Source organism: Piliocolobus tephrosceles, chromosome 3 (assembly GCF_002776525.5).
Source record: "Piliocolobus tephrosceles isolate RC106 chromosome 3, ASM277652v3, whole genome shotgun sequence".
Taxonomy (NCBI): Eukaryota; Metazoa; Chordata; class Mammalia; order Primates; family Cercopithecidae; genus Piliocolobus; species Piliocolobus tephrosceles.
In genome coordinates this window covers 146,193,456-146,206,152 of record NC_045436.1, presented here as the reverse complement: position 1 = coordinate 146,206,152, position 12,697 = coordinate 146,193,456, and the positions used below count along the sequence as shown (strand labels likewise).

At 47.0% G+C, this 12,697-nt stretch overlaps 1 protein-coding gene across 1 annotated transcript; it reads right to left on the bottom strand.

Moving 5' to 3' along the window:
- Positions 1 to 4,205: 4,205 nt before the first annotated feature.
- LOC111534758 (putative cytosolic acyl coenzyme A thioester hydrolase-like) lies at positions 4,206 to 5,539 on the bottom strand. The gene is given in 4 exon segments (XM_023201282.1): positions 4,206 to 4,271; positions 4,576 to 5,186; positions 5,189 to 5,431; positions 5,434 to 5,539. Coding segments are annotated over 4 exon segments (1,002 nt in total). The 5' UTR covers positions 5,516 to 5,539.
- Positions 5,540 to 12,697: the final 7,158 nt, after the last annotated feature.

Here is a 12,697-nt window from a genome sequence, read left to right as displayed (position 1 = left end):
AAGGAAAAAATCAGAAACATTTTGCTGGAGTGTTTCCTACTTTTTTGCTCCCTCGGACTGCCCCAGTCAGCTAATTTGAGGACATAGGATTATAAGAAAGGTGTGAGGACTGGGGGGTGTGTTGTGGTTAGAAAATGGGAAAATTGAATTGCAGCTAATACAAACTTTCTGGCTACTTAGAGTCTTCTAGGGTTGTAGTATCTTGGATTAAGTCATTATGGTTTAGATTTGGAACTTCAACATTTTCAGTTCAATAACATGGTCAAGTCAGTTATATGAAAATGAGTTAAATGAATCCATGGATTCTCATGCCAGTCTCTTGTGAGAATATATAGACCAGAATGTTAATTTACTACCTTACAATGAGAAATGTAACCAGACAGCAGACTGTATATTCAGATTGTATATTTTATCAGCTGCTTGAGATTTTTTGTTTTTTTTTTTTGTTTGTTTGTTTTTTTTGTTTTTTTGAGACGGAGTCTCGCTCTGTGGCCCGGGCTGGAGTGCAGTGACTACAGGCGCCAGCCACCTCGCCCGGCTAGATTTTTGTATTTTTTAGTAGAGACAGGGTTTCACCGTGTTAGCCAGGATGGTCTCGAACTCCTGACCTCGTGATCCACCCGTCTCGACCTCCCAAAGTGCTGGGATTACAGGCTTGAGCCACCACGCCCGGCCTTTTTGTTTTGTTTTTGAGACAGGGTCTCACTCTGGCACCCAGGCTGGAGTGCAGTACGATCTCAGCTCACTGCAACCTCTACCTCCTGGGCTCAAGCCATCCTCCTACCTTGGCCTCCTGAGTAGCTGGGTCTACAGGCTCAAGCCACCATACCAGCTAATGTTTTGTATTTTTGGTAAAGATAGGATTTTGCCATTTTGTCCAGGCTGGTCTTGAACTCCTGGTCTCAAGTGAACCACCTGCCTGGGCCTGCCAAAGTGCTGGGATTACAGGCGCGAGTCACCACCCCAGCCTGCTTGAGATATTCTTTCCTTATAGGATAATCTACATGGGAAGCCTAGTTATAATCAGATTTTCTGGTAAACAGGAATCTGGAGCAAGAAGAATTAGATGGGTAATCATAAAAGACCAGTGTTATCTAATTACGATAACCAAATGCAATCATTTCAGCCTTAAGAACAGAATTGCTAAGAGAGGGTTGCTTTTTCTCTACTGCTATTTTCTTTCACGTGAGTTGAGCTGGAATGATGCGCTCATTGCTTTCCCTTTATTCATTGTAATCCAAGTCAGAGAGTAACTCATCTGATTGCTAAATCAGGAAGAACAACCTAGGTATGCTTGCCTCATTTCTTCTCATTTCTCTCAAGAGTACGCACTTCCTCTGGGATTTAAGCCTTACTTGGGCCAGTGTGTTCAGTGTTGCCCAGGGCCAACTTCTTCCTTAGGCACAGCAGGCAGTGCCTAGGGTCCATGAAAATGTTTTAATTTCCTTTAAAATCAGAAGAAAAAAAATGAGGCTGGGTGTGGTGGCTCAAGCCTGTAATCCCAGCACTTTGGGAGGCTGCTGCCATAGGATCCCTTGAGCCCAGGAGTTGGAGACTAGCCTAGGCAATATAGTGAGACCCTGTATCCTTATCTACAAAAATTTAAAAATTGGCTGGGTGTGGTGCCATGCGCCTTTGGTCCCAGTTACTCGGAAGGCTGAGGTGGGAGGATCCTTGAGCCCAGGAGGCTTAAACTGGAGTGAGCCGAGATATTGGCGCTATAGTCCGGCCTGGGCAACACAGTGAGACCCTGTATGAAAAAAAAAAAAAAAAGAAAGAAAAAGAAAAAAGAAAAAACAGAAGAAGAAAAAGGGAATTTGTAGCTCAAACAAAAATGTTTTAATATATGTATATCAGTATAGTCATAATGTACAATTTTTAGTATATATATTTAATGAAGGAAAAAGAAGGGGAGCCCAAGAAAAAAGCAGAAGTGCCTATGGCCCCATGAAAGCCATAATGTGTGCCTTTGCTGCCTGTGGAACAGGGTAGGTAAGTGTATATCATTCTGGGGTTCAGGTGACAGGTCAGTTTGGTTCTCATGAGCTGCATCCTCCAGTTAATCCTTATCAGTTCAAGGTGATATCTGACCTCACATTTACCTTATGTTTGCCCTTTATTCTCAATTTGGGCAGAGAAGAGCCATGTCTTTTATTAGATGCCCTCAAGACCTCAACATAAACTATAGGAATATATATTTACTGAATCAAACTGAAGGAGACTGGAGAATCTGTGTAGTGAGCAAGGCTACACTGATCGATGCTGGCTAACTTCTGCAGAAATACCATTATTTAACTTCCCTTTTCTATGGTCCATACAGATCAAATCCTTCTATATATATCTACGTATATATGTGTGTGTGTGTGTGTGTATATATATATATATATATATATTTTTAGACAGAGTCTTGCTCTTTCACCCAGGCTGGAGTGCAGTGGTGCCATCTTGGCTCACTTCAAGTGATTCTCCTGCCTCAGCCTCCCAAATAGCTGAGATTGCATGTACACTCCACCATGCCCAGCTAATTTTTGTATTTCTATTAGAGATGGGGTTTCGCCATGTTGGCCAGGCTGGTCTCAAACTCCTGACCTCAAGTGATCCGCCCACCTTGGACTCCCAAAGTGCTGGGATTACAGGTGTGAGCCACGGCGCCAGGCCCAAATCCTTCTATGTTTTGCACTTAGCCAAAAAAAAAAAAAAAAAAAAAAAAAAGAGAGAGAGAAAACTCATTGACATTATCGTATAAATTATGATTGATTTCTGATCTGGAACAAGTTTTTGTTGTTGTTGTTGTTTTGAGACGGAGTCTTGCTCTGCAGCTGAGGCTGGAGTGCAGTGGCTCAATCTCGGCTCACTGCAACTTCCGCCTCCCGGGTTCAAGGGATTCTCCTGCTTCAGTCTCCTGAGTAGCTGGGACTACAGGCACACTCCACCATGCATGGCTAATTTTTGTATTTTTAGTAGAGCTGGGGTTTTCACCATGTTGGTCAGACTGGTCTCGAACTCCTGACTTCAGGTGATCCACCCACCTCAGCTTCCCAAAGTGCTGGGATTACAGGGTGAGCCAACGACCCTGGCCCAAGGCATGGTTTTATATATTAAAAAGTTGCTGGCCGGGTGCGGTGGCTCACGCCTGTAATCCCGCACTTCAGGAGACCGAGGCAGGTGGAATACCTGAGGTCAGGGGTTTGAGACCAGCCTGACCAACATGGTGAAACCCCATCTCTACTAAAAATACAAAAAATTAGCCAGGCATAGTGACAGATGCCTATAATCCCAGCTACTCGGGAGGTTGAGGCAGGATAATTGCTTGAACCGGAGAGGCAGAGTGCAGTGAGCTGAGATCATGCCATTGCACTCCAGCCTGGGCAACAAGAACAAAAGTATGTCTCAAAAAAAAAAAAAAGTCACTGATGTTAAGTGATATTATTACATTCAGATAGCAAGTTGGGATTACAAATAACATTTTTCCAGGTAAATCAGTATATTCTTAGTTTTTTTCCCCCTTATCTACATTAGTTACCTGATTAAAAATCCTGGATATTTGAGTTCTAGTGTTTTCTTTCTCTTCTTTTTTTTTTTTTTGAGACAGAGTTTCGCTCTTGTTGCCCAGGCTGGAGTGCAGTGGCATGATCTCGGCTCAGTGCAACCTCTGCCTCCCAGGTTCAAGAGATTGTCCTGCCTCAGCCTCCCGAGTAGCTGGGATTACAGGTGCCCGCCACCACACCCAGTTAAGTTTTGTATTTTTAGTAGAGACGGGTTTTGCCATGTTGGCTAGGCTGGTCTGGAACTCCTGATGTCAAGTGATCTGCCTGCCTCAGCCTCTCAAAGTGCTGGGATTACAGGCATGAGCCACCGCGCCCAGAAGAATTTTTTTTTTTCCAGCCAAGCAGCAGCTTTATTAGTGGTGCTGGGTTCTTCCCATACCTTGCAGTGTGCTTGGAAGCATTCCTCAGGGTTTCCACAGAATGCCTCCTAGCGCTCAGGACAACACTGTGTAGCTTTGACACTGGAATGATATAAATAAAGCTTTGGTGTGTAGGTTTGCAGGAGAGAGTACAGGTTAATACTATGATATGAAAAATTCAGACAACACCAGCTCTCAATGTGAATTGGGTTTTTGGCCAAAGGGGTAACTTCTATGTGACTGGATACTGGGCCTGTTGCCACGTCTACTCAAGGCCCCAGCGGCAGGAGGAGGGCGTCTAGGGCTGAGGCTCCATGTGGCCCTGCCACTTCGCCTTCATCTGCAGGTACCGCCCTTTGCCTTCCTCAAAGCGCTTCTCTCTCTCTCTCTCTCTTTTTTTTTTCTGAGACAGTTTCGCTCCTGTTGCCCAGGCTGGAGTGCTCCCTGCAACTTTCGCCTCCCGGGTTCAAGAGATTCTCCTGACTCAGCCTCCTGAGTAACTGGGATTACAGGCGTGCACCATCACGCCTGGCCAATTTTTTGTATTTTTAGTAGAGACAGGGTTTCACCATGTTGACCAGGCTGGTCTGAACTTCCAACCTCAGATGATTCGCCTGCCTCAGCCTCCCAAAGTGCTGGGATTACAGACTTGAGCCACCGAGTCAGGCTTCAAAGCGCTTCTTCTCATCCTGGGTCTCGGGCAAGCGCTGGGGCATGGGCAGCGACCCACCCTCCTGGCTCAGTGACACTTACGTGAAGACACTGGCGGCCTGGTAGCGCTTCTGGGAGCTATCCGCAACAGAGTTGGCATCCACCAAGACATCTATCTCTACAGATTTATTGCTCGTGAAGGCCTTGCGTCCCAAGATGGTCTTGATGCAGCCTTTTCTGATCTTGTGAAAATTAATGGCGTTCACGGAAGCTGTGACGAGGTTGGTCTTGCAGTGGCGTGCAGCTACCATCCCGGCGACCTCGTCCGTGAGCTTCATGGTCATGCCTTCATGCACGAAGCTGTGCAGGGTACAGTCTGAAGGCCCCACCAGGTGGATCAAGCTGGACTGGCTGTAGCTGACAGTGTTCGACTCTGGGTTGAGGACTGGCTGGACGACGTCCTCCTTCCTCCACTTGGTCTCCATGCGCTCCAGCTTCTGGGTTTTGTATCGCTTCTGGCCCTCCTCCTCCTGCTCCTGCCGTAAATATACAACAAGAGGCACTTCGAGGACCTTGTCCATGTTCTTCAGCGACAGGGGCACATACCAGAGGGTGGCTTTATTGGTAGCTTTTTGGTACCTGTAAGGATGTTTTCGGACATCACGTTGACCTGCACCTTCACTGAGTGCTTGGAGGTGTAGGTGATCAATGTGCTGATGTGGGCCACCTCACCGATGCACATGGGCCACAGGAAGTCAGTGTGCTGGACTCGAGCCAGAGTGGCCACACAGTGGTCCCTGTTCTGGCTGTTGCAAGGCCAGGTGCTGATGATGGCGCCCACCTCCTCGATCATCTTCAGGATGGTCACCCCTAGACATTGCGGGCCACACTGGCGTCATCTGGCCGCATGGCAGACGGCGTCTCGATGTCTGGGCCAGACATGCTGGCAGCTGCCATGGTGGCTGCGGGCGGGCGCAGGTGTCTGGCAGGCCTGGCGCGGAATTGAGTTTTAGTGTTGAGAAAATTAAAGTTTTAGTTGTTAAAATGATTGCAGTTTTAGCTAACTTCAATTTTAAAATTCACCAATAATAAAACTATTATTTATCAATAAGTAGAAACGAGTTAGAAAATATTCAATCCTTTCAATTCAGTTGAGGAATAAACTAATATTTTTCGAACACCTGACACATATCAAGCATTTACTTAGGTATTTGCATCCATATTGCAATTTAATTCCTGCAACTGTCCTGGACGGGCACAGTGTCTCAGGCCAGCATTTTGGGAGGCTGATGGGGGAGGATCGCTTGGGCCTAGGAGTTCATAGACCATCCTGGGCAACATAGTGAGACCCCATCTCTAAAGAAAACAAAACAAAACAAAACCAGTTCTTTTTTTTCTTTTTTCTTTTTTTTAGACAGGCTCTCTGTCAACCAGGCTGGAGTGCAGTGGCGCAATCTCGGCTCACTGCAACCTCCGCCTCCCAGGTTCAAGCAATTCTCCTGTCTCAGTCTCCCGAGTAGCTGCGATTACAGGCTCTTGTCACCACGCCTGGCTAAAAACCAGTCCTTTAAATTTAGCATCCTGGTCAGGCACGGTGGCTCATGCCTGTAATCCCAGTATTTTGGGAGGCTGAGGCAGGTGGATCACTTGAGTTCAGGAGTTTGAGACCAGCCTGGGCAACATGGCAAAACCCTGTCTTTACAAAAAATACAAAAATTAGCTGGGCATGGTGGCATGTGCCTCTAGTCCCTGCTACCTGGGAGGCTGATGTGGGATGATCACTTGAGTTCCAGAGGCAGAGGTTGCAGTGAGCCGATATAGTGCCACTGCACCCCAGCCTAGGCAAAAGAATGAGACCCTTTCTAAAAAAAAAAAAAAATTAGCATCCTTATCCCCACTGTAGAATTAAAGAAATTGAGGCTAGGAGCAGTTAAGTATCTTTGGGATGGCAGAACTAAAAATATGGATCTACACCTAAAGCCTGTATTATTTTCCACTTCACCATACTACTTCTCTTAGTAAAAATAACAGTGATGATGCTTTGTATCTGTTTTACTTCACATAAATTATAACAAAGGTCCTTAAGGACAGGGGCTATGTCTTATACTTTTACAGTATCCCTAATGAATTTTCAGGAAATATTGCTTGAATGGTATGGTTGGTTCTTGGTATTTAAATACTGTTATTTAATTTTTCAATGGTATTTCAATGATAGAAATAAATTATGCTTTTTTAACCTTAGTGTTTATAATGCAATTATTCTGACTTATTTCACATCAGAGACAATTTTATCCAGTTTAAATTCATCTTACATAAAAAATGCGTAAACAGGCTGAATGCAGTGGCTCATGCCTGAATCTCAGCACTCTGGGAGGCTGTGGCAGGCAGATTGCTTGAGCTCAGGAGTTTGAGACCAGCCAAGGGAGCATGGCAAAACCGTGTGTCTACAAAAAATATAATTATTAGCCAAGCATGGTGGCACATGCCCGTGGTCCCTCCTATTGGGAGGCTGAAGTGGGAGGATCACCTGAGCCCAGGGAGTTTGAGGCTGCAATAAGCTGTGATCACGCCACTGCACTCCAGTCTGGGAGACAGAGTGAGACCATGTCTCAAAATAAAAAAAAAGCATAAACATATATGCAGTTATGTTTGCTGCCATTCTGCCATTTTTTGGAGTGTATGATATTTTTGGAGCATTATTATATCATGCTCATATAAAATATATTTAATATATTTAACTTCATTTGTAGGCTATTGAACTCTAGGAGTTGCCTTATGAATACCATTCTGGGACTTCCAGGATTTTCCTAAGTACTTTCTGTTTGGACGAACGGAGGCAAGATGGTGCACTTCCGGGTTCTTCATCCCCCCTCCCAACTTTTCCCGCGCCCATGAAAAATGCAGCCGGCGACCCGGGAAGGTGCAGACCAACTGGGCATGCGCCAGGTGACGTCAATCCGAAGAGACCAAGATTTACCTGGTCACACCTGTGGAACGCCCCGGACACGCCCGTGCCCCGCCTATTGCCCTCCCACTCCTAGAAAAGCCACTCTTGGCCAGTGAGCCACGCGGCCTTCTCACAGCCCCACTCCTGTCGGGATGTCGGGACTGTAGGAACTCCGTCCGAGAGCCCCATGGGGGGACTCTGCCGGCCTCCTTCACCGGAGGCCGACAGACTTCTCCCCCACACCTTAGGTTACCAAAATAAACTTGCAGTTTTGCTCCTGACCTTTGCCTACCCACTGGTTCTTTTGTGCCCGCTCGGCAGGTCTTAGAAAAAACAAATCAGTTGGTGCCGAAGACCCGGGAGGAGACCCCTCCTCAGGCCTCTAGGGGTTGAGGAACCTCCTCCTGCTCCCACGCCGCAGATGGACCAGGACCTGAGACCCGCTTCCCTCACTCTCATGGCCTCTCTGGGGTAAGTGCCCTTGTCTCCTCTTTACCTCCCTCAGCCAAAATCCTGTGCAGGTCCGAGGTCCATTTTGAGCCACCAAGTGGCTTGGGAGCCACCATGTGGCTCGGGAGATCCGTTCAGGACGGAGACGTCCGCCTGAAGGTAATCTCCACTTTGGCTCCATGAGCCTCCAGTCTGTCTCTGCTGGTTCCAAAGGACGCTTTGAAGCCAGGCAGAGATCCACTTCCATTTCCATTGTGTCCATTGTGTAACTAAAGAGGAAACAAACGGGAAACCCCCCCAGTCCAAATTTCGAAAGAGCACCCCCTTAGGGTGCCTCCTAGCCAATTTAAAAACCTTACAGCTTGAACAAGACCTTAGGAGGAAGCAGTTAATTTTCCTTTCCACTGTGGCGTGATCGACCTCAGCAATTTCTGCCAGCAGCTAGGCAAGTGGTCCGAAATTTATGTACAAGGCTTTTGGGCCTTAAGCTCTCGTCCCTATACTCCTCCTCTCCACCCCCTCCCTTCCTGCCCAGACTCCTCCTCCTCCCCCCATCCAGACTCCTCCTTCCTCCTCCTTATCTACTAGTAATCCACTCGGTCCCATGCCTCCTTCGGGGCCCCCAATTGGCTGTCTTGAGTCTCCTATCTCTGCCCACACCCTCCTACAGTGTTAGCACCTTTGCTAGAGGTAGCTGGGGCGGAGGGGGTAGTCAGAGTACATGTCCCTTTTTCATTGGCCGATCTTTCCAAAATTGAGAAGCGTTTAGGTGATTTCTCAGCTAATCCTACCATATACATAAAGGAATTTAGACACCTTTGTCAGGCCTATGACTTAACTTGGCATGACCTCCAGGTTATCCTAACCTCTACCCTAAACTGACTGAGGTTCTAACCCAGTATACCTGGTTAGATCCGGCCTCCCCCACAGGGGCCACCATTTTGGCGTCTTATTTCATTTCTCAATCAGCTCCTGACATTCGTAAAAAACTTCAAAAGGTAGAGGATGGTCCTCAGACACCAATACAAGACCTAGTTAAATTAGCCTTTAAGGTCTATAGCTCCAGAGAGGAGACGGCAGGCTTGCCTTGAACAGAAGTTACAGCTCCTAGCAGTGGCTTTACACCCCAGTTGTAACCCCAGGCCAGAGAGCACACACCCCACAGACTCCAAGGCTGCAAAAAGAGTCTGCTATAAGTGTGGCAAGGCAGGACACTATGCCAACAGGTGTCCGCAAGGTCCCTGAGTCCCAACACAGCCTTGCTATAAGTGCAAGGCATCAGGACATTGGGCCAGTGAATGTCCTAACCCTCGTCCACCAGCAACCCCCTGCCCTGCTTGCCAGCAGGGAGGACACTGGAAGTCTGATTGCCCCACCCTGAGAACAGGTGCCGTGCCTCTACATGACCCCCTTTCCCAGGATCCTGGGAGCTCCTTCCAGCTCCTACATCTGGACGACGACAACTGAAGGTGCCGAGACTCGGGGACCCCCATCACCCTCGCCGAGCCACGGGTAACTCTCCTGGTAGCGGGTAAGACAATTAATTTTTTAATCAACAGCGAGGCTACCTATTCTGTTTTGCCATCCTTCTCTGGACCTAGCCTTCCATCCAATATCTCTGTAGTAGGAGTAAGTGGAAAGCCATCCACTCCACGAAAAACTCCACTCCTTAATTGCTGCCTGGCCGACAACTACTTTGCACACTCGTTCCTCATTCCCAGCTAAAAAGGGCCCCCACCGAAAGCAATCAGTGGAAATCAGTTTGGCTTTCCCCCACTCGCCTCAAACTTACTAAATTTTCTTAACTATCTCATACTCCCCAACCTTGCCAGGACCTTCCTTCTGGGTTTTGCCCATATTCCAACAAATGCTTCCATTCCTCATTCCTATACTAATACTGTGCCTTATTTTATTTTTCATCCGTACGTCCAAATACCAACCATAGGCCCCGACCTTAACAACGCCCCTTAACAGCAGGAAGTAGCCAGACAGACCACGGCGCCCCTTTATCACTATTATCAATAAAAGGTTGGACTGTTTGGACGAACGGAGGCAAGATGGTGCACTTCCGGGTTCTTCATCCCCCCCTCCCAACTTTTCCCGTGCCCGCGATAAATGCAGCCGGCGACCTGGGAAGGTGCAGACCAACTGGGCATGCACCAGGTGACGTCAATCCGAAGAGACCAAGATTTACCTGGTCGCACCTGCGGAACGCCCCGGACACGCCCGTGCCCCGCCTACTGCCCTCCCACTCCTAGAAAAGCCACTCTTGGCCAGTGAGCCACGTGGCCTTCTCACAGCCCCACTCCTGTCAGGATGTTGGGACTGTGGGAACTCCATCCGAGAACCCCACGGGGGCACTCTGCCGGCCTCCTTCGCCGGAGGCCGACAGAAACTTGCAGTTTTGCTCCTACACTTGCCTACCCGCTGGTTCTTTTGTGCCCGCTGGGCTGGTCTTAGAAAAAACAAATCACTTTCTATCTGTTCAGTACCGGGAATAATAATATAAAATAAATAGTAAAAGGATAGTACTATCTATAGAGTTGAAAACACTGACAGAGAAATGGACTTTGCCTTCGGAAAGGTATTAGCCTCAAAGGGTTAAGTAGTCCTAGAACTTGGAAACATATATGTTTTTTTCCTTTCTTTTTCTTTCTTTCTTTCTTTCTTTTTTTGAGTCTTGCAGAATTAGCTAGAATGGAAACCCATATTTGAATGTACTAAAATAACTATCAGCCGAGGACTCTTCACTCTGGGATTGGTGCTCTTGCCCTGGCCCTAATGCCTTTCTTTTCAAAATACAAACCAGATCAAACCAAACAAAAATGTCACACTCCTCAAACTCCATTCTAATTAGCAACATTCAGAATTTATCTTTCAGGCAGGTCATTACCAAACATTGAAAAGCCTAACTTCTTAGGCAGGGACTGAGAGGAAAGTCTAGTGGGTGGAATGTGTTACTTGGCCCCAGGCCCAGCTCACATTTTCCATAAGCAAACACCACCTTAGCTTAGGGTGAATGTCTTTAACAACATCTCTGGAGCTGGCCTCCCTCAATTTAGGAGGTTTTTGTTTTTGTTTTGTTTTTTAAGTACAATCAAATTTTGAGAACCTAAATAATTTCATTACAAAGAACTTTACATTTCCTTTTAACAAGCATTTACAGAAAAACTACTACGAGGTCGCGCGCAGTGGCTCACGCCTGTAATCCTAGCACTTTGGGAGGCCAAGGCATGCAGATCAGTTGAGGCCAGGAGTTCAAGACCAGCCTAGCCAACATGTCGAAAACCCATCTCTACTAAATATACAAAAATTAGCCAAGCATGATGGTGCATGCCTGTAATCCCAACTACTTAGGAGGCTGAGGCAAGAGAATCGCTTGACCCAGAAGGGGGAGGTTGCAGTGAGCCGAGATCACGCCACTGCATTCCAGCCTGGGTGATAGAGCGAGACCCTGTCACAAACAAACAAAAACAGAAAGGAAAACCTGCTATGATAGTTAGATTTCTCTGGATGCAACTATCAAGAAACAACTCAAGTTAGCTTAGGCCAAAAAAGGAGAGATTTATTGTAAGAATATAGGGATGTTTTGAAGAAACCAGGGAGAGAGATGTAGCTGGCCCAGGAAAGACCAGAAACAAGTTGTTGAGAGCCCAGACATCATTTTCTGTCCATCTCTCCAATATCTCTTTTCTGCTTGTTTCTTCTCCCTAGAGCAGCTTCCTCTGCTACCCTGGACTGACGTAGAATATAGCTGCCTCCAACTCCTGAGTTAATCCTATACAGGCTCAGCAGCACAAAGAAACTGAGAATCGCAAATCTTTTATATTTTTACTTAAACGCTATTTATTTTTACACAGCAAATAGATTTTTTGGGGGGTCTTGCTCTGTTACCCAGGCTGGAGTGCAGTGGAGCAATGATAGCTCAAGCCATTCTTTCACCTCAGCCTCCAAGGTAGCTGGAACTACAGGCACACACCACCATGCCCAGCTAATTAAAATTTTCTTCTTTTTTTTCTTTTCTTTTTTTTTTTAAGGCCAGGCACAGTGGCTCATCTTGTAATCCCAGCACTTTGGGAGGCCATGGCAGGTAGATCACTTGAGGTCAGGAGTTCGAGACCAGCCTGGTCAATATGGTCAGACCTCATCTCTACTAAAAATACCAAAATTAGCTGGGTGTGGTGGTGCGTGCCTGTAATTCCAGCTACTCGGGAGGCTGAGGCAAGAGAATCACTTGAACCCAGGAGGTGTTGAACCTGGGAGGTGGAGGTTGCAGTGAGATTAGATGGCGCTACTACACTCCAGCCTGGGTAACAAAGTGAGACTCTGTCTCAATTTAAAAAAAAAAAAGTAAAAAAAAAAAAAAAAAAAAAAAATTGGGGCCTGGCGTGGTGGCTCATGCCTGTAATCTCAGCACTTTGGGAGGCCACGGTGGGCACATCACCTGAGGTCAGGAGTTTAAGACCAGCCTGGGAAACATGGTGAAACCCCATTCTATACTAAAAATACAAAAATTAGGGCTGGGTGCAGTGGCTTACGCCTGTAATCCAAGCACTTTGGGAGGCCGAGACGGGCGGATCACCTGAGGTTAGGAGTTCGAGACCAGCCTGGCCAACATGGAGAAACCCCCGTCTCTACTAAAAATACAAAATTAGCCGGGTGTGGTGGCCCATGTCTGTAATCTCAGATACTCGGGAGGCAGGAGAATCGCTTGAGCCTGGGAGGTGGAGGTTGCAGTAAGC